We start from the raw sequence: 19,717 nt of genomic DNA on the forward strand, positions 1-19,717 counted from the left end.
GCATGAATGAAGATCATGCTTCACAGTTTGGAGCATACGGGTTCCTGCAGAAGCGCCTTCTTCCTGTAGGCAGTGGCAAGCGATGCTGTAAGACACGCCACTTGGAAAGGCTCGAGATGCTGTTATGTCTCAATCCAAAGATAGACACATCACCAACTGTCGCCGTTTCGTTGCCACCCAAGAGAAGACCTGCAGGTGTTGACTAACCACCACCAAGACACCTACTCTTGATCACACTTCGTAATCGATACCCGTTTCGGGAGATTGTGCGGGTTAAATTGGTTTTGAACCTGCTCATGGTGACTCTCCAAGAGGAAAGTGTTTACCCCTCTCGACGTCAGTTATCCAGGAGGGAAGGATCCGAGCGCTTGTGGAATGATAGATGCATCTAATCCATCAACGTCTCGTTAAGACCCCTCGACCGGTGTAGTGAGATGAGTATACCTCGCATCGCGGCAAAAATACGAAGGGGTTGCTGTTTGTTGTTGCAATACGACCAGCAAGGAGAAAGGCCCTCGAGTCGAGACCGAGGCATCTCTCGTATGGCGGCGGATGCGGCCGAGCGATCTGCTTGGCAATGCAACCAATACGCGGGGTAATTACTCGATCAACAGTCTGCGCTGGAAACATCTTCAACATTTTCGAAAATTCGGCATTTTTTGCAGCATCGCGCTTCTGTCCTGCGTGCGCCGGAAAACGACGTTGATAGGATATACGAAGTTCGGCTACCTTTGGAACAATCAACCTGAGCCTCTTACGTATTGTGATAGATCTCCCCGATTCAGTCCTATTTCTGGGCAAGGCTTGAAACAGAAACAGAAACACTATCACCGTTGAGGAACAGGCGTCTAACCGTGAAGAACCATCAAAACTTCAGCTGGGGAAGGTGGACGCCAGAAGTCATGATCACGAGGTCGCTAGCATCCAAGACATACAAAACTGCTTCCCTGCCACCAACAAGCTTCTGCTCCTTCAGAAGCCAAATCGCCACGATCGACACTTTTGTCAACGGAACCATCGCAAAAGTTATTGAAATTGAAATTCTGAAAGTCTTGGCCTTCTTAATAGTTTCGTTTGTGATGGGCAGACAATAGTCTCCCAGCCATTTACTTCCCCTCTTTCCACGCTGTTTAAGCAGGCGTCAATGTATCTGCAAATGTCTCCCAGCCACTTCTTTCCCATGGTGCCAGTACTATTGCCCTTTGTGCATCTCTGACCACTCCTGTACCTGCAAACGCCTTTGCCAATTCCTGCGCTCCAAGATCGCCGTACGGTGGAACAGCTCTTTGAGAGGTCAATAGTGCCATCTGAGCCGGGTACGCCTCTTCGGTTAGATCTGTCAGCTGCGTCCAACCATGACTTTGGTGTGGCGCAAGCATAATGGCTCTCTGTGTCTCAACAAGTGCATCTTTTTCCGACGCATCAGAAGAAAGACCTGCGATGGCACCAAGGACTTGTTCAACATGCTCGCGGTCGTAGATGGATGTGCTATCGTTGGTGCGCAGGGACGCAAGGTCATCACGAACGGCATCAAGAGCATCTGTATCGTTGTCCAGTGCAGCGATTGCGCCAAGAAGAACAATAGACGGGACATGAGAATCATGCTTCTCGATGCAGTCGAAGAGTTGGTCGCGCGCAACAGACTTCTCCTCATCGCCACCCTTGGCCCACAAGACTTGAACCAGCAGGCATACAACATCTGGGTCAGAGTTGCTCTCCTCAAGTGCTGACCTAAATGCAGCGATAGCGTCGTCCATATTTTGTAGGTAGAAGGCGGCAAGACCTGCGGTCAGATGAGCCGACAAGCGAACCTTACGTCTGCTGTCGGGCTCCAGACCACTTGCCTCGGCTTCAGCGGAAAGGTCAAGTGCGGTACCTGCGTTCTCTGCCGCTGCCTCGAAATCCTTTGAGGCAAGCTGATTTCTAGCAAGGTCTGCCTTTGCCAGAGCGAAACGTCCGAGTGATGTGAGCGACTCTGTAGCTTCGTAATCAGACTCGGCCAATGTGCAAAGACTTGTAAGCATCTCGATAGCAGGCGCATGATCGCCTACACGTTCTGAGAACAGAGAAGCGAGGTGGTTGAATGCTTGGTCCGATGGCACCTGTCTGTGCAACTGCTCCAATGCAAAAAGTGGCTCAATCAATGCAGTGATCCCACTTGATGCTGAGTTGTTTGCGAGCAGGTTGTCAAAGACAGATACAGCGTATTGACGTTTCGAGATTAGAGAAGCAGAGTCTGAGATCTCGAATGCATGAGTGAAATGCGACAGGGCCTCCTTCTTGTCTCCCATCATAAGCGCGATCAAGCCTTCGCCAAGCCATGCATGCGCATAGTCGGGATCTGTTGATTGAGCACGACCGAAGGCTTGATGAGCCAGTTCATAGTCGTTGTTAATGAGGTATAGAACACCAAGATTGCACCATGTCTTTGCGCTGCGCTCGTTCAGATATAGTGATCGGACGAAAGCGTGTTGTGAGACCTTAGGATTCAACCTAGTTGTAATGACACCAAGGGAGTTCCAAAATTCGGAGTTGCCTGCTTCAAGCTCAATGGCACGCTTGAAGCATCTGACAGCTGCACGAAGAAACTTCTTGCCAGCCTTGGCATCGCTATTACTGAAAGCCTTATGTTCTGCCCAACCAAGGTTGTACCAGGCCACGGCTTGAGCGTGTACATCGTTTGCACAGCTGAAGATGGCGCGTTTGTATGCCAGCAGGGAAAGTGCCAGGTATTCGGAGCAAGCAACAGACTTGTCCTGTGATGACGCTTCGAGGATCTTCGAGTCGACACCGTCAATCTCTGACAGGATACTGAACTCCTTGACGTCGACATCCTTAGTCAGCATCTGCTTGGTCATAACACTAGGGAATATGTCGAGTCTATCTTGAATCCAGTAGAAGATTGAGCAAGCATCCCCGACTGCCTTCCAGAGATTGAAAGCTTGAGGTCTCAACTCTGTGATCTTCTGTGCAAGCTCAATTGCTTGCACTGCACTGTGAGCAGCTTGACCGAAGAAGCCAGTCTCGACACATCTCCAGGCCTTTTCATTGTAAGTCTGCAAGAGTGCGATAAGAACACCAAACTCCTCGGCCCTGCCACTGAGAACTTCTTGTAGGCCAGCAATTGCCTCGTCATGTTCGCCAAGCTCTCTGTTGACATTGGCAAGCATGTAGCGTGTGAACCAACTCTGACCTGTGACGTTCATAGAGACGCCTTCACGGGGCGCTTCGGCGTAGACGAATGTTCGACTCGCGGAGTTATAACGACCAGAGTTGTGGTAACTTTCTCCAAGACCAACATATGAGTGGTAGTCGTTCGGGCTGATTCTGAGTGCCGACAAGAACGAAACTATCGCCTTGGTGTACTCTTGCTTTGTCATTTGCACGACACCAAGAGCTGAAAATGGCCAGCTGATACCCTTCTTCTTTGAACCTGGTGGTGGACGGACCTTGCCTGAGTCAACAACTCTTTGTGCGACAATCTCGACGATATCCCACTCGCCTTGGTCGGCGAAGGATCGTGCCAGTCTTTCCGCAGCCTCAACCTCAGAACCTGACAACTCGAATGCCTTCTGGAAACACTGACGTGCTCTCTTCTTGTCCTTGGCATAATCGGCGTAGTAGTATCCAAGAGATGTGTATGCAGGTGCGAGGTTGACATTTGTCCTGATTGCAGACAAGAATCTGGCGTAAGCTCCGTTGCGGTCTCTTCTAGCAGTTTTCGATGTATCAAGGTTCCATAGACAGATACCAGTGCGGTAAAGTGTTTGTGCCCTAAGCTCTCGTGATTTGGGGTCGTCCAACTTCAGATCAGGTAAGCATTTCTCCATGGTCTCGAAAGCAGGACCGTAGTTGCCGCGTAGAGCATCGCACCATGCTGACTCGATCTCGATGCGGACATTGCTGGGATCCTGCTCCAGAGCTTGTGACAAAAACTTGACTGCTTCGTCAAACTCCTCTTGCTCTTCCAGAATGAGGCCTAGCCCGATCAGAGTCGCGGTGTGCTTGGGCTTCCGTGCGAGAATGTCGTTGAACAAGTTTCTAGCTTCCGGATGATTCTTTGGTGACTGATGGTACACCAGTGCAGTGGCGAGTGTGCTGTTGAAGGCATCCTTGTTGTCCTGCAATACGAGACCAGACTTTCTAACCTCTGATTCGAGCATCTTAAGACCGTTTCTAGCGACCTCTGCAGCACTCTCATATTCCTCAAGGTGGAGATAGTACTCTGCGACGAGGCGGTGGGCTAGAACTGACTTGCTGCCATCTTCGAGACCTTCGCTCATCAAAAGAATTCTATCCTCCTGATTGAGAGGTGCCTCGACGTCCTCCTCTTTTTGTTCAGGGTCTTTTGGCGGTGCGGGGAATGGTGAAATTTCGCAGTCGAGATAAGCCTTGAGCACTTTTCCGAGGCTGGTCTCTGGGAAGAACACAAGATACTCTCTCAAGACGCCAACATCGAGATCTGATATACTCGCGACATCCTTCCAGTCCAGATGCAGAGACCAGGCCAGGAGGAAGGGATCCTTGATAATGACCATGCCGTGTACGGTATTCAGTACTTGCTCGCGCTTTGCAGCCTTTGCCTCTCCAGTCAACACAATCAATGTGTCGTAAGCTCTTTGCAGAAGCTTTTGTTCATATTCTCGGCGGATCTCGTCGTCGTTGGTCCAGTCAATCAGTTTTTGATACAGCTCTTCAATGTTGCTCTTTGTGAACACTTCTCGGCGAACATCGGTGGTTACCTGATTGATTCGAGCTCCTAGTCTGGTTCTTCGCTCACCGATTTCCTTGTTGATGCGTTGCTTCTCCTCTTCCTCAGTGATTTCAATAAGGCGTGTGTAGGTATGCGATGGGCTTGGTAAGCGACCTTCCAAGAACTCATAAACGGGGCTTCCAGGTAATTGCGCTTCCAGTGCTCGTTTATACTGTGCTGTGGTACCATTTTCTTTGGTGAACTCTACCAATTTGTTGATAGTAGTTTGACATTTGTGAGCATCATCCGCCGCTGCTTGAATCTCGGCGACTTTGAGAGCTGCTTCGCGGTACTCGTCTAGTTTGACACCACCTTGACTCTCGTACAGATTGCAGAGACCGAGCCATGCTTGTGCATCATCAGGCTTGATCTGTGCGGCTGAGTTGTATGTTTTTGCCGCATCATCAAGTTTATTTTGTTTCTGGTATGCGCGTCCCAAGAAAAGCTTACTTAGGTCGCAGTCAGTATACCGATTAAGCAGATGTCAAGACAACATACGCAAAGTAATTCTCAGAATCTGATGCTAGGACGATTTGAGCTTGAGTGACAGCATCATCGTAGTTCTCGGCGTCCAAGGCGACTTTGGCAGCCTTCAGCGCGGCCTTGTTGCTAGACATGGTCGACTGTGGAACAAGCTGACAGGGATCGGTCCCGAAACTTGACTCTGATAGATTAGAGAGACGAACGAGTGCAGGTGATTTGGCATGTGACAAGCACAAATTGTTGTCTTGAATGATTTCTAGAGGGAGCGCGCATCAATGACGTTTTTGGTGGAAGAAGCTCGGACTTTCGATCTTTGTATCCACTTTCTCGATGCGATCTCAACCCTCTTTTGCTTGACCACTGTCTTGCAAACGCTCACGCGAGGCTCTGTAGATGTTGTAGATGCTGTCTTAATCTTGTTTAGACCTTGGGTTCCTGACAATATCGTCTGGTCAGGAATCCTATAGTAGCAACAAGAGAAAGTGCTTTCCATGCCAAGACCACTAAAGTTCAAACAACCAAACATCCAAACAACTACCAACACATCTGTATACCACAAACTCATCGCGGCTCTTCCAACACCTGCGAACCACGAACACCATAATAATTTTCAAGACCACGAAACGCCAGAATCCAATCAAAATGAACAACCACCCAACCTTCACCCCCTCAACTCCCACACCCCTAGAATACTCCCTCTTCTCCCCCTCCAAAGCAGCAGAACAACAACGCCTACAAGAAGACTGGACCTACATCCACTCTTTCCTACGTCAAATATACCCACCACCAGCCAAAGTCCCAAAATTTGAAGAGAACGAAGAGACATTAAAGGCACTTTTGGCATTAGCCAATGCTAATGAAAAGGCTGATGAAGGATGGAGTGTTTTTTGCGCGGTTGAGAGATTAGGAGTTGAGGAATTGGAAAGAGAGGAAGAGGTATGTGAATTTCTTCAACTCTAAAGAAAGATCACATCATTCATGCTATTTACTGGCAAAAAGCAATCACAGTTTTTGAAAATTACTGTATTTCTAACACACATCTACAGACACAAACCCTAACAAAAGATCGTAACACATCCATCCTCACCACCCTCCACACCTCCCTCTCAAACTCCGTCTCCTTGAACCTAACCTCCCACGCAAAAACCGCTGTCATTTTAAACAGTACCGCTACATCTCCAACCACCCTAGCAACCTCCATCCTAACCCTCTCTTCAAACATCTCATCCCTCCAGCACCAACTCTCTACCCTGGAAACCCTAACAACCACCCTAACACTCCAAACCTGCTTCCTTGACTCCGAACTCAAAACCCTTACCTCTCCATCCTTCAAAGCAGAAAAATCCCTCCCACAAAAGACATTAGAAACACTTCGACAAACCAAACTCTTGAAAGCGAAAATTGGCGAATATGATCAAAGGTTGTTGCGGAATTCTTCATCTAGTAGTATTCCAGAAGCTTTGTTGTCTTCTGTGGAAAGTGCGAGAGCAGAGGTGGAGAGGTTGCAGAAAAGGGTGCGAGGAGTGGAAGATGGGATTTCTGTGTACGAGGGTGTGGCGCCAGAGCCGAGGGAGGTGAGGAGGCAGATGCAAGAATTACGACGGGAACTCGAGGGTTGGGTAGAACGGCGAGATGAGTTATTCGAGAGCATGGTTGCTGGTAGACGATAAATTGACTTGATCGTAATTCGTAAACATCGGCTCTACTATACTCTATTCAGGGGAACAAGGTAGTCTAATACCCCATTCCATACCCTCTGACCCTGCTGAACAAAAACGCTTTATCATTCTTCAATCCAAACTCGCCCCAATCGTCAGTCAAGCGATTGTAACTCCAGAATCCCTTCCAAGATAATTTATTGCCTCCTGCTGATTTCTTGCCCCTGCTGCCAAGTGCAAACTGCATCTTCCACATGTACTTTGGAATCACACCATCAGTCTCAATGTGGACATCTCCTTCGGCCTCGGTGTCTGCATCGTTACCAGGACCCGAGAGACGCCAACGACCCCGCAGAGCATCTTTCATGACGCTGTTGGGGAGTAATGAGCCAGTGGCGTAGGAGCGCAGGTTTTCCTTTGTGAGATGGTGTACTACATCAATTGGTTCAGTTGTGGTGAGAAGAGAGATGCAAGAACCGTCGCGGAAGAAGCGAAGGTAGCGGAAGTAAGTAACAATGAGAATGGGAGTGCCCCAGGTAGACGAGTTTGTGTTTGTAGCTCCAGGACGTTGGTAGTTTACTGTACTGATGTAGCAGCCATTGAAGCGGAGACGAGGTCGTGAGCGAAACATCTGGCGCCAGGAGGATGAGTAGAGGGAGTGGAGTAGTGTATTGTCGATTTCTGGGGTAGTTTTGGAGGGGCGAAGGGGTGTGACGATTTGTTGTTCTTCGTCCGAGTCAATGTCTTGTCCTTCGGAAAGGTAGGCTGCGTCGTCGTCGAGATGGGGATTGACGGGCTCGCCTTTGAGATTGCAAACATAGTTGTAGTGCATGCCTGCGAAGCCAAATTCTGGACCTTGGGCAACGCGCTTCCAAATAGCCTCGTCGGTCATGACAAGGAATGCAAATCTCTTGCAGACCAGAGCGACTTTGGCGAGTGATGCCAGGTCATTGACAGCGGCCCAAGTCAAGATGTCAGACAAGATCTCGCCGGGAAGGTCTGCTATTGGACACGGCGGCGCTGGGTCGGCGTCGGTAGGGGCTGGGGCGCCAGGTATGGAGAGCTGAGAGAATTGGTCCACTAACTCAGACAGAGTCGGTGGTAAGCCGTGAGACGAGTGGTGTGCAGTGCCGGGCACAGTCTGCGAAGCATTTGAAGGGTTTGGTTGTTGTTGTTGCTGCACTGCAGGTTTTGGCTTTGGTGGGAAAGCCGAAGGAGGGAAATGCTTGTTCTTGTATTTCTCGTGTACGCGGTCGTCCATCTTGAAGGCAGTGCGGTAGAGGGCGACACTGTCTCCTAAGCTCCCCATGGTCTCTTTCTCTACCGCCTTCTCATAATGTTCCAGAGCAGATTGAGGCTCCTTTGTCAAGGCGCCTCTGGCGATGACTTGTTCGAGGGCGTCGACTCTGAAGTCTGCGTCTTTGTCCGCTAAGTCATAATAGACCTGGGAAGCAACGTCCTCTTCTTCGTTTTCATCATGTTTGTGTTGTGGTCTTGGCTTCGGAGCGGACGACGAGGGAGGAGGGATTCTGTGTTGACGAAGTGAAGGAGCAGCTTCTGAGCGTTGTTGATTGTTTCGTGATTGAACCTCGGCGCGCCATTGTCGTCTGAAGGCTTCCAACTCGGCGTCGGCATCCTTGGGAGGTTGATCCGAAGACATGGTGGTCGATTGCGATTGATAGTCGTGGTATGCACGGGACGGTCTAGATCGGCATAGGCTCGTGGATGAGGTCTATCTGAGGAGTGACGTAGGATGGCTGGTCTAGCCAAACGGGCATGTGTATATTCTGTGCCGTCGAGACAAAGTGGGAGCAGCAAGAGACGGACAAGGACAGAGGAGGTATATAGCAGCTGGCAGGAGCAGTAGGAGCAGTATGAGAAGTGGAAGGAACGGTATGAGAAGTGGAAGGAACGGGAGGTGATGCGGTGTCAGTTTCCAGAGGATCTCAACTGTTATCGCCGAGGCAAGAGGGTCCAAAATCCGGAGAGGCAGAGGGAAAAAATGCTTAAGCTTCGGGCATGACGGCCACTCGAGGCGGGCGCCATCGGCCGTCTGTCCATGCAATTGTGACGCTGTCGACTTGTTGTATCCCACTCCCACCAATCCATACCCCTCACCCACTGCTCGACACCTATCCGCAACTCCCCTCTCCCAAATCTCAATCGCCTCTCCACATAGCGATTTCACGTCTTTGTCCTCCCATCTCGCGCCGGCGTCAATCTGCACCATCTCCGATCTTATCAATCAGCGCCGCCGACAAGTCCATCTTTCTCTGAACCCTTTGTACACGACACGACTCGTCACAATCGGCCGTATGGCCTACCTTGGTTCTCCTGCCGCGAATCAACCTGCTACCGATTTCGGGAATATCCAACAACCCTCGGTCCCCTCGCAACCGCTAGACGACACTCCTGCCGCCACAATGGATCAAGAAACTTCCATTACCCAAAAGATGATGTCTGCCGTCACTGGCAGCATCCTGACCTCGTTACTTGGTGTGTTATCTCCCATACTTGCATCCCTCTGTTTCTCCGGCTAACCACCCTCTAGTCACCCCCCTCGACGTTGTGCGCGTCCGACTACAAGCTCAATCTGGTCCGTCTCCCTCCAATGCCTCCACCTCACCCTCTTTTGCGCGCCTTCCTCCCAATCTCGGCATCTCCGCTTGCTGTAGAGAAATCTACTACGTCCCCAACCAGAGCTCATACTGCATGGCCTCTTCTGGAGGTCTGGCTGTCGACGAAATGCTTATTTCTCAATGTGTGGCAGAGGAGACTGAGCGACGAACTTTCAACTCCACCATCGATGGTCTGAAGAAGATTGCGAGAAACGAAGGTCTCACAACTCTATGGCGCGGCTTGAGTCCTACTCTACTCATGTCCGTCCCGGCCAACGTCATCTACTTTGCTGGCTATGACTGGTTGCGCGCAAATCCGAATAGTCCCATGAAGGACCGCGTCTCCGACAACTACGCTCCTCTTTTCGCTGGTTCCAGCGCCAGAATCCTAGCCGCCATCGTCGTCGGCCCCGTCGAGATGTTCAGAACGCGAATGCAAGCAAGCCACCCTGCAGCTGCCACTCCGACTGGCGTCTTCAGAGACACGTTATCCGGTGTTCAGGATATGGTCAAGACCGATGGTTACCGCGCCTTGTGGAGAGGCCTTGGTCTTACCCTCTGGCGAGATGTACCTTTCTCTGCCTTGTACTGGTGGGGTTACGAATACGGCAGACAGACACTACACAATGCACGAGAAGGCCCCGCTTCGCACGAACCGACTGGCAGCTTGAAGAACCGCGCAGTCAGCGACCTTGATCACAAGACGGTCCTGGTAGACAGCTTCGTCGCTGGCGCAAGTGCCGGTGCCGTCGCTGCTTTCGTCACCACTCCCTTCGACGTTGGCAAGACTCGTCAACAAGTCGCTCGCCATTCGAAAGATGCTGCTTCTTCAGCTGCTGCAGGAGTGCGCCCCGAGGAACAACTCATGCCGCGATTCCTGTGGCACATTTACAAGACCGAAGGCGCTGCCGGTCTTTTCAAAGGATGGGGCGCCCGTACCTTGAAGGTCGCACCCGCCTGCGCCATCATGATTAGCAGTTACGAAATCGGCAAGAAGATGGCCGGCAGCATGAACGAGAAGGCTGTCGATGAATCATCATAGAAGAAAGACATCATTGCATTCTAAAAGTGTACTTGTATAACGGCCTCTCATTTCTCTTTTCTGTTGGATCCTACATTACAAAAAAGACGGGCAGCGTGGAGTTTTTTTCTGGTTCTTCGGCATCTGGTTTTCCTGCATCCACTTTCACTTCACTCATATCCCCCCTAGCGCTTTTGTACTATAGCCATCTGTTTCCGCATACCCATTTTCTCCTTTTAGGGATGTTTTCTGTTCTCTCTGTACTACCATTGGAATAATCTTAAACAATCAACATAGAGTTTACACTCTGTTACACCTTCTCTAACCCTTGTCAACTTTGGTTCCAAACAAACTCAGTCTTGCGAACATATATTATTCAGGATGTCTTTCTGATCGCGTGACTTGTATGGTCTTTCTGCACTGATACATAACATCAACATCAGCGTCAACGTCAAACTCACCGTCAGATCATCTTTCTCTTGAACGTTTGCTGTACAAGTTTTGTATTTGCGTGGAAAGGCACAGCTCCAACAATGGGAATCTCTGCATATTGAAATCTCAAGCTGGCATCAGAGGAACAAGCAGAAAGAAGAGGACACATTTTTCTTTCTGTTGCTAGTAAAGAGAAGAGGGTTTGCACATATCTCTCCTACATTCCATATCGTTTTGCTCTCCTTTATATCATTTGTGCCCCGATCTCATGATCATCACATCTCATCCGGATGTACTACTACTACTATTCCTCTACTCCTCGACGTCTTCATCATCCTCCTTGACCGTCGCAGGAGCCCTGGCTTCCTGTTTCCTCCAAAGCTCGGCCAGGAAATCACTACTACTGGCCTCTTCAATCCCTTTATCCTCTCTAACTTTTAGAAACCTCGGGAAGCGTAATGATAACCCTCTTTCCTCTGATACTAGGCCAATAGCGGCGGTGTATGTAGGTGACAGAGTGACGTCTGCAAAAGCACATTCCCACACTTCTTGCGGGTTGAACCATATATCCGGTCGACCGCGATATTCCACATATGAGGGTTTTGCGCCCAATGTGTTGTTTTTGGTGACTTTTTTTTCCTCGTCTTTGTCGTTTTGGTTTTCGGCATCGGCATCAGAGTCGTCTTCGTCAAGTCCAGCATCTGGATCGTATTTCGCTCTGTTGGCTTTATAAAACACATCACTAAATCCAGCCATACACTTCGTAACAGCCTCCAACCCTCCAGTTTCCGGATTTCTGCAAGCGAGGAGGATGGGAGACCACCAATTGCATTTTCTTCCCGTGCCGTGCCAGGCTGCTATGGGGATTAGGTCGATTGTATCAGAGGCACTGCTGTCGTAATCTTTCTTCACTTTCAACCATGAATCCAATCGTTTATCTGGTTCATAGGTTGAGAGCAGGGGTTTCCTTCGTCCTTTTTTCTGTGCCGCTGTGGAGGTGTCTTCGGGGATGGGTGAGGATGGTATATCGCCTGGTTTGGGCTTCCTTGTAGCTCTACGTTTTGAAGGTGTAGGTGGTGGTTTTGGTGTTCCGTCTTCATTGATAGTATCCAGTAAGTCTGGGTTCGGGAGATTATCAAGTACTTTTGCCATGAAGCCTTCGCATTTGTCCGCAAGGGCTTGTTTGTAAAAGTCTGAGATTGTTTCGACGTCGGAGGATATGGCGTCGATGCTTTTTACCCAGGTAAAGTGGTGGGGCAGTTCTATGAAGAGACTGCGGAGGAGAGAGCGTCGTTCGCGAAAGGGGCGGTCCATGAGGCCTTCGCCGTTGAGGTACATGAGGTCAAAGGAAAAAAGACATACGTCCACCGTGACGGAAGAGATGTTGACGTCTTTCCTCGCGCGATTGGACAGGGTTTGGAAAGGAAGAAGAGCGCCAGTCTCGCGATCCACAGCTACGACTTCGCCCTCGAGGATAAAGGAGTCGACACCTTCGCCGCGGATTTTCGGTACCAAGGCAACGAGATCTGGGTATTTGTCTGTCATCACCTCGAGATGACGGGAGAAGATTGTGACTTTGCCAGACGAGTCGCAGTGGACTTGTGCTCGTTGGCCATCGTATTTGTACTCGCAGGTGAATTCGCGGCCAGCGAGTTTCGTCAGCATTTCACCCAAGTCTCTGGTTATACCTCCCAGCATGGGTCGAAGTGGTATGTGCATTGCTAGACCACAACGAAGCAAAAGCTCCTCTGTGACGCCAATCTCGAGTAGAGTGGGTACTAGGTCATTCTAAAAATGGTCAGTGATTGCCTCCATAATCTTGAAAGAGGAAAAACTCACATAGTTGGGACGTCGAGCGAAACAAGCCTTGACTATTTCTTCAGCAGGGCCATATACTTCGACCAGTTGTTGCTTGGATAGCTTGGCCATCTCATGTCTATCACGAGTCGAGAAGTCTGCACCAGGAGGCTTTGATAGCAAGAATGCTCGAGATAATGCAATCAGCATGGTCGTCTTGACGGCACCAATACGAAGCTAGATGCATGTTAGCAGGCATTCTGACGGCAGATCTGATTGAACTTACATGCTGCACTAGAGTACGAACGACATATCTACTCTCTTCTGCGCCTCTAGCGTCTTGGACGAGTCTTTCCACAAGTCGTTGTTTGACCTCTACACTACCATGACCCTTTGCACTTGCAATCTTTACCAAAGCGTCAAAGACAGCTTTGATAGTCAGCGGCTTAGGCTTCCTCAAAGTCAAACTTTGTCGCTTCTTTGCTTCAAACGCAATATCACCAGCATCACCATACTTGTCAGACAACTTCTTTAGTCCCGGACCGTCCAGTCCACAGACCTTTTTCAAGGCCTTTGAAATGGCAGAACCTCCTAAGCCAAGTTCCATGTCGATATAAGGTGGTGATATTGAGTTTGTGGCAAGCCATACTGCAGGCAGCAAGCTCTCTGGGTCTCCTTCGATGATCACACGCAGAGCATTGACCAATGTATCGACAATCTTGATGCGACTTTGAGTGCTGTTGATCATGACAAAGCAGTGGGTGAGCAGAGCATAAGTGGCATGTCCGTTGTCTGTCACCCATTGCTTCTTCAAGTCTGGTATATACTCTTGCGGGTCGAATGCGAGGGGGCTCTGGTCGAAGGGGATGTCGTAGGTGATGGTGTCACCGTCTGCGGTAGCTGATTGGAGCGAGAGGGTGTTCTTCTTGCCCAACCCTGCGAAAGGATTTACGGCTGCTTGCATCGGGGCCTGTGTAGGTGTCTCTTCCTTCATGTCCATCTCTTGCTTGACATGTTCGGGAAATGATGGCGCTGCGTCTGTTGCTTCCGTAGTGGCTACTGCTTTCGATGGCGAGGGTGTAGGAGCTGGAGCTGAGGCTGCTCGATCTGCTTCGTCCCACTCTGCCTGTAGTTTCCGGGCGAGTGCTTCATCTGAAAGGACGTCGTGGTCGAGATCCTCATCTTTGGTGTCTGCCTCTAGTGCGTCGTGCTTCGGTTCATCGTTTGGTTGTTTCGCCTGTGCCTGCTTTCCGAAGAAGTAGTCGAGACCTCGTACTGGTTGGCCGTCGTCCTTCTTACGTCGTTTCGAGGGAGTTGACATGGTTTCGACTTGTCATACGGCTGGTCTGCGATGTGCAGGTAGGCATTTCCCTTTGGCGCGACAAAGACACGATTTGAGAAATGACGCGTTAATGGGTTGTTACGTCATTGGGCTTCACATGTCATTGTTTTGCCAGAGTTCACGTTCAAAGACAGCAATAACATTTATCTTGTGTGTCATGAAGAATTTCGGTATCAGCGTGTCAGATCGGAGTCTTGTATCTTTTCTGAGTCCTAGATATACGGCAAGACACGTTTGTGCATCACGAGTGGTGGAAGACCGAGCACAACCAAGTGGTGTAGAGGCAGCACATGGACTTAAACCAATCGACCATGATTTTCGAGCACTGAGAGCACCACAGCACCCTAAGTTTGACAAAAAATAGCTCCTCATAGTCTTAGGATACATATGAACCATCCGAGAACCGATATATCGATTTCGAGATGTCATGGAGGACGTAGAAGATGATTGTCCATCGCAAGGTGTGGTTATTGGTACGACCCTGACCAAGCCATCACACCGGCAGATCTATGACCAAATCATCCGCGACAACATTTGTGCCGCGAGACAACAACATATCATCGATGTCCAAGGCAATTGCGCCCGCTTGAAAGAATCCGACACAAACAACGATCATCTAGCTGCTTTGCCCTACTATGGATATCCAGTTCATGAGTCCGGCAATTAGGCAGTCCGAATGAGCGATTGTCGATCTCCTTGACAACCTTTCGCTCTATTAAGATTACTTCGTTATAGGTCCAGCTGACCTGTCTTGAGATCATCAAAGAGCTGTCGTATCTCCTTTATCTATACTTCTTGGTAGATTGTTATTGTTATTATGCTTCCAAGACAACCTCGGCGCGCGTGCAAATCTCCACAAAAATCTGTCACGATGCATAAAGCTTGTATGCAAGCTCACCGTTATGCGTTTTATGTTCTTGGTTCCAAGCCTCCGTTCCTGCAGTCTGTGGACACTCCAAGCATCCAAGCATGTGGCTGTACCTGCAGCAAATTTTGTCATCTCCCGCTCTTGGCCCATGTTGAGGAAACATGACAGGTTGCCATGTGTCGTGTATCCTGACATAGATGAGACGAGGCGGAAGTGATGTGTTAACTCCAGCATCGGCAGTCATGTTGTGTACAGTAATACGAACGACTCGGCCGGGTTTTGGAAAGAGGAGGAATACGAGAAAAATATGGTCTTGGCTACGAAGCTGCAGCACCGTTGCCGTGATGTGGAGGTCGCTGTCTTTTTCGTTGCGATGATGTCGCGATTGGATCTGACTGATGGCTCGGAAGAAGATCGATCGCTGGTTGCTGTTGCGACATTTGTGGGACAGACGGTGGTGGACCCATCTGAGCATTTTGGCTAGAGAAGACTCACCATGCAGCAAAAGTTCCATCATCGATGCGTTCTGCTTTCGAGAAGCGCATCGGAAGAAGCGACTCCAGTGGGAACTCTGCTTGAGTCATCAGGATTCATGAATGGTTGAAAGGCTTTGCTTGCAGAGTAAGCCGAGAGAACCAGTCGTCTCGCAGTCGAGAGTCTAGCCAACCGCATTTGCGGCTCTAATGATTTCTACACACCTTGAAAGCAAGTGTCTTGAACCCCGTTCGCAAAGCTGAGAAGACGAATCCTGCGATGATCTGCTGCCCATCTCATATGGTAGAGCTGAGACGGCCAGTCGACAGAGAGTAGCCTGCTGTGACAAATGCATGGGCTGACAATATTGTCCATGTAACAGCAAGTGAATCGTCTCGTAGGCTAATGAAGTGAAAAAGCTGGAGCTGAATATGGAGTCCAGAAGTGCATGTTGAGACGAGCTGCGTGCGGAGAAGCATCCTCATCACTCAACAAGAAAGTTAGGCGGGGCATGAACAGCTTCAACTTTCCATGTCGGATACGCTACCTTAAAGTGTCTAGACTATTAGGGTCGAGACTGTATACTTTCCAGCCCAAGTATGTTGATCTTCTTTGGAATGCCTCTACCCAATGAGGAAGGCACGAACTACATGATCCCTCGTGTTCACCGACGCGTATGGACGTTCCAGGGCGACCGTTCTCGTGTCTCAGCCGAGTGAAAATTTGGTCGGACCAGAGGACGAGAAAGAACAGAGATCTGAGACGTCGAGACATCCTGCTGAGATGTTCATTCAGCTACAAGTCACTGCGTGCGACAGATTGTGAAGCTTGTAGGAAGTCTCGAGGATCAATGAGGAAGACGGACTAGTCTCACCGGAACTTCGTAACTGTAAGCGACAGACAGCTCATCCGAACTCCGCATTGATCTAGCAAGACACCTTGTGGTTAGACCTATCCTTTCTGTCTAACACTTTGAGCATGTCGAGTATCGTCGCGCGATCAAGAAGATTCAATTGCTCAATATAGGATAGTACCGCACGAGAGCAAGCGGACTTCGGTGGGTGAGACAATCGTTATAGAAATCTTCGAAAGTCTTCCCTTATCTTGACTGTCACCATTGATCCTTGACCGATAAGATGTGAGATGTGGAGTGGGTCGAGAGGCAATAAACCTACTGAGTTGTACCAACCGGTCAATTGGAAGTACAGTGACACCACCACTCGAGGGCGGAGACCCGAGAACAGCTGTCTGAGACTCTAGGATAGGCGAGACTCGAGATGTATGGTACTCGAGATGTACCTGACTTACTTTCTGATTGATCAATGTCGCGTCTCGACGCGTTCTCGACAGCGTAGTCGCCGCGAGGTCTCACCCATTCAGGTCTTGGACTTACAGTGCTGATCAAAGTCGTCCGAAAGTTCGTTTCGGCCTGCAAGAGCTGAGATGGCGTTCGGAGAATAAAGGCAAATCGGACGTCAAACCACAGGACGCTATGCTCGTGTTGAAATGCTGAATACTCATCCTTAGCCTAGCCGCATATCGACAACGTCTGTTGTTCTTGGTCACGCAGAATTGGCGCAGCTAAGTGCCCGAGTCAACATCTCCAGGTCTCCCTTGGTCGCACCGGGAGATTCTGGAGTGCAGTTTGTTTACACCGGTAGCGGCCAACGCTCTAGGCTGTTGATCCGCCGGTCTCAGACCACGCATTTTGTTGCGACGACGACCTGGCCACCTGAGAACCAGCGAAGAATCGCGACAACATTTCGTATTCTTGCACGGCGGACTTCGGATGGTTTTGAGGCTTCCCGTCTTCTCTGCATGAAGAAGAAACCTCGACGCTCGAGCTGCGGATTTGCTCCACTCGAAATGCATGTCGATGCAAGAGAAGGTTCGCACGTTCGCTTCAGAAGTCCGAGTGGCTTTGGTGATGTTCAGGAACAGGACGCACTAACCTCTTGGGCAATTTCGGGTAGCCTCCGCTTTGGCTTGGTTTATCCCATATCGAGTTAGGTGGATCCCATATTTTGATTATGTGCCCAACGGCGACCCGTTGGCCGTTTCTGCCATCGATAGTTGAGAGTGGACCTGGCTCTTGTGTCTTGCTGCTCTCACTTTCCACTTGTTCAATCTATATCAACCCACTGCCTTGCCAGATCCACCTTCGTTTTTGCTTCAAGGTCATCCACATTCTTTACTCCAGCAGTCTCTACCAACGCCCCTGGCAGGAAATCAATCGTGCGCTTCGGGACAGCTGCCACATTCTTTTAAACGTCAACAAACACACAGAGCAACTCCTTGCATCAGCCAATTTCGAGACAATCTATTCTACGCCTTCGTCTTTGTTTAGTAACCGAGTCCGTAAGTTTCACACTTCGCCCCCTTCAGCATCGACCAGGTTGTGGACTAGAGATTCGAGGTTCAAGGTTCCAATCGAGGCTTCAAAACTTCTCTCCCTCCACCAATTCTTTGGCTTGAACATCCTCCGCACATTCTTTTGATACAAAATCGCTGACACCGCTGGCCGGCCAGACTAAACTATCATTTACCCCAACATATTCATCATGATGAGAACTGGTGTTGCTGCCCTCGGCGCTCTGTCGCTGATCAACCTTGCTTCTGCTAAGCCTTCTGGTCACCACCGTAAGTCAAGCAATTGATATTGAGTCAATGGCCCATCAATGCTAACAACTCAACAGGTCGTCACCAGGAGCTCCACGAGAAGCGTCAGGAAGTCGTCTACGAGACTGACTACTCCTACGTTACCACCCAACTCCCCAACGTTGTCGTCTATGTCGACGAGAACGGCGCTCCTTACTCCACCTCCACCGAGGGCCAGGCCGCCGCAACCGTCGTTGCTTCTTCCGCCGCCGTCTACACCGAGGCCGCTGCTAAGCCCGCTTACACTGAGGCCGCCTCTTCCTCCACCGAGGTCTACGTCGCCCCCACCCCCACCACTCTTGCCTCTGTCTACAAGGCTCCTTCATCCAAGGAGTCCTCCACCACTCAGGCTCCCACTCTTTCCTCGGCTGCTGCCTACAGCTCTGCCGCCTCTTCTTCCAAGGCCCCTGCCTCTTCCTCTGCTGCATCCAGCGGCAGTGGTCCTTCGGGCTACGGTATCGTCTACTCTCCTTACACCGACAACGGTGGTTGCAAGTCTCAGGATGAGGTCAACAGCGACTTTGCCAAGATGCACTCCTACGCTCAGAGCAACGGCGACAGCTGGGACTTTGTCCGTATCTACGGTACCGACTGCAACCAGGTTACCACCGTCCTCAGCGCTTGCGAGCAGTACGACCTGAAGATCTTCGCTGGTGTCTACACCGTCTGGGACCCCCAGGCCTTCTCTGACGAGCTCTCGATTCTGACCAAGGCTGCCAGTGGTTCCTGGGACAGATTCCAGACCATCTCCGTCGGTAACGAGATTGTCAACAGTGGCAAGGCCGTCGCCAGCCAAGTCGAGGGTTTCGTAGCCACTGCCAAGACCGCCCTCACGGCTGCTGGTTACTCTGGTCCTATTGTTGCTGTCGACACTCTCGTCGCCGTGGTCGCCAACCCTGAGCTTTGCCAGTACTCTGACTACGTTGCCGTCAACGCTCACCCCTTCTTCGATGGTGGTGTCGCTGCCGAGAACTCTGGTGAGTGGCTCGTCCAGCAGATGCAGAGAGTCTCCGAAGTCTGTGGTGGCAAGAAGACCTGGATCACCGAGACTGGCTGGCCCACTCAGGGTGACACCAACGGTGTCGCCGTCCCCTCCGTCCAGAACCAGAAGTCTGCCATCTCTTCCATGAAGTCTGCTGTCACATCTAACGTCATCTGGTTCACTGCCTTCAACGACATGTGGAAGTCCAACAGCGCTTCCACCTTCAACGCTGAGCAGTACTGGGGTATGTGCAACAACTAAGACTGTACAAAAGGCTTAGAAAGAATTTCCTACGAGTCATGGTTAATTTTCTTGTGGGCACGCATTTCTGTGGAGTTCCGCACTGAATTCTCTTTTCTTCATCACCACGAATCATCCCTTCGTGTATCTGATTCTTTTCTTTTTGATCAGCAGCTTCCTCCAGATTATGATCTAGGTAGTGTCTTTGCGGGTCTCTACACTTCTTTGTACATAGCATTTGACGATGTCCTACCGGAGGAAATTTATGAAACTTTCACTGTTCAAACTATTCCTTGTGAGGCCGATGACAGTGCTGTTGATGTACCTGGACTGCGACTTGACCTTTGAGGCGGATGGATTGTGTCGACGACTTGTCAAGATGCGCAGGTTG

At 50.2% G+C, this 19,717-nt stretch overlaps 8 protein-coding genes across 8 annotated transcripts; 3 read left to right on the forward strand and 5 right to left on the reverse strand.

Moving 5' to 3' along the window:
- Positions 1–1,130: 1,130 nt before the first annotated feature.
- AUEXF2481DRAFT_8804 (uncharacterized protein) lies at positions 1,131–5,370 on the reverse strand (the record flags this gene model as incomplete). The annotated part of the gene is made up of 2 exons (XM_013484158.1): positions 1,131–5,202; positions 5,252–5,370. 2 exons carry the CDS (start codon positions 5,368–5,370, stop codon positions 1,131–1,133), a joined length of 4,191 nt encoding a protein of 1,396 aa, XP_013339612.1.
- A 399-nt stretch (positions 5,371–5,769) lies between these two features.
- On the forward strand, positions 5,770–6,938 carry AUEXF2481DRAFT_512234 (uncharacterized protein). Its single transcript, XM_013484245.1, has 2 exons — positions 5,770–6,172; positions 6,283–6,938. Exons 1-2 carry the CDS (start codon positions 5,879–5,881, stop codon positions 6,904–6,906), a joined length of 918 nt encoding a protein of 305 aa, XP_013339699.1. The 5' UTR covers positions 5,770–5,878; the 3' UTR covers positions 6,907–6,938.
- Positions 6,893–8,701, reverse strand: AUEXF2481DRAFT_512275 (uncharacterized protein). Its single transcript, XM_013484246.1, has one exon. It carries the CDS (start codon positions 8,552–8,554, stop codon positions 6,971–6,973), a length of 1,584 nt encoding a protein of 527 aa, XP_013339700.1. The 5' UTR covers positions 8,555–8,701; the 3' UTR covers positions 6,893–6,970.
- Positions 8,702–9,317: 616 nt separating this feature from the next.
- AUEXF2481DRAFT_70170 (uncharacterized protein) lies at positions 9,318–10,554 on the forward strand (the record flags this gene model as incomplete). The annotated part of the gene is made up of 2 exons (XM_013484217.1): positions 9,318–9,390; positions 9,446–10,554. 2 exons carry the CDS (start codon positions 9,318–9,320, stop codon positions 10,552–10,554), a joined length of 1,182 nt encoding a protein of 393 aa, XP_013339671.1.
- Positions 10,555–11,124: 570 nt separating this feature from the next.
- Positions 11,125–14,127, reverse strand: AUEXF2481DRAFT_112595 (uncharacterized protein). The gene is made up of 3 exons (XM_013484247.1): positions 13,049–14,127; positions 12,805–12,999; positions 11,125–12,753 (listed from the first exon to the last, which is right to left on the reverse strand). Exons 1-3 carry the CDS (start codon positions 14,081–14,083, stop codon positions 11,278–11,280), a joined length of 2,706 nt encoding a protein of 901 aa, XP_013339701.1. The 5' UTR covers positions 14,084–14,127; the 3' UTR covers positions 11,125–11,277.
- Positions 14,128–14,871: 744 nt separating this feature from the next.
- On the reverse strand, positions 14,872–15,890 carry AUEXF2481DRAFT_44393 (uncharacterized protein). Its single transcript, XM_013484195.1, has 2 exons — positions 15,671–15,890; positions 14,872–15,580 (listed from the first exon to the last, which is right to left on the reverse strand). The coding sequence occupies exon 2, from the start codon at positions 15,445–15,447 to the stop codon at positions 14,971–14,973; it is 477 nt and encodes a 158-aa protein (XP_013339649.1). The 5' UTR covers positions 15,448–15,580; positions 15,671–15,890; the 3' UTR covers positions 14,872–14,970.
- A 65-nt stretch (positions 15,891–15,955) lies between these two features.
- Positions 15,956–16,514, reverse strand: AUEXF2481DRAFT_44394 (uncharacterized protein; the record flags this gene model as incomplete). The annotated part of the gene is made up of 1 exon (XM_013484196.1): positions 15,956–16,514. A coding segment is annotated over exon 1 (226 nt), but the record flags the coding sequence as incomplete, so codon positions are not given.
- A 1,225-nt stretch (positions 16,515–17,739) lies between these two features.
- Positions 17,740–19,514, forward strand: AUEXF2481DRAFT_44395 (glycoside hydrolase family 17 protein). The gene is made up of 3 exons (XM_013484197.1): positions 17,740–17,804; positions 17,976–18,086; positions 18,143–19,514. Exons 2-3 carry the CDS (start codon positions 18,008–18,010, stop codon positions 19,345–19,347), a joined length of 1,284 nt encoding a protein of 427 aa, XP_013339651.1. The 5' UTR covers positions 17,740–17,804; positions 17,976–18,007; the 3' UTR covers positions 19,348–19,514.
- Positions 19,515–19,717: the final 203 nt, after the last annotated feature.

This window comes from Aureobasidium subglaciale, assembly GCF_000721755.1.
Source record: "Aureobasidium subglaciale EXF-2481 unplaced genomic scaffold scaffold_32, whole genome shotgun sequence".
Taxonomy (NCBI): Eukaryota; Fungi; Ascomycota; class Dothideomycetes; order Dothideales; family Saccotheciaceae; genus Aureobasidium; species Aureobasidium subglaciale.

What these genes read in the sequence shown, in the direction of transcription:
- AUEXF2481DRAFT_512234 (XM_013484245.1), top strand. Translation starts at nt 5,879, where the DNA reads ATGAACAACCACCCAACCTTCACCCCCTCAACTCCCACACCCCTAGAA. An exon ending in AATTGGAAAGAGAGGAAGAG is followed by an intron (nt 6,173 to 6,282) that starts GTATGTGAATTT and finishes ACACATCTACAG; the next exon opens with ACACAAACCCTAACAAAAGA.
- AUEXF2481DRAFT_512275 (XM_013484246.1), bottom strand. Translation starts at nt 8,554, where the DNA reads ATGTCTTCGGATCAACCTCCCAAGGATGCCGACGCCGAGTTGGAAGCC.
- AUEXF2481DRAFT_112595 (XM_013484247.1), bottom strand. Translation starts at nt 14,083, where the DNA reads ATGTCAACTCCCTCGAAACGACGTAAGAAGGACGACGGCCAACCAGTA. An exon ending in TTCGTACTCTAGTGCAGCAT is followed by an intron (nt 13,000 to 13,048) that starts GTAAGTTCAATC and finishes ACATGCATCTAG; the next exon opens with CTTCGTATTGGTGCCGTCAA. An exon ending in TCGCTCGACGTCCCAACTAT is followed by an intron (nt 12,754 to 12,804) that starts GTGAGTTTTTCC and finishes GACCATTTTTAG; the next exon opens with AATGACCTAGTACCCACTCT.
- AUEXF2481DRAFT_44393 (XM_013484195.1), bottom strand. Translation starts at nt 15,447, where the DNA reads ATGCTCAGATGGGTCCACCACCGTCTGTCCCACAAATGTCGCAACAGC.
- AUEXF2481DRAFT_44395 (XM_013484197.1), top strand. Translation starts at nt 18,008, where the DNA reads ATGATGAGAACTGGTGTTGCTGCCCTCGGCGCTCTGTCGCTGATCAAC. An exon ending in TAAGCCTTCTGGTCACCACC is followed by an intron (nt 18,087 to 18,142) that starts GTAAGTCAAGCA and finishes ACAACTCAACAG; the next exon opens with GTCGTCACCAGGAGCTCCAC.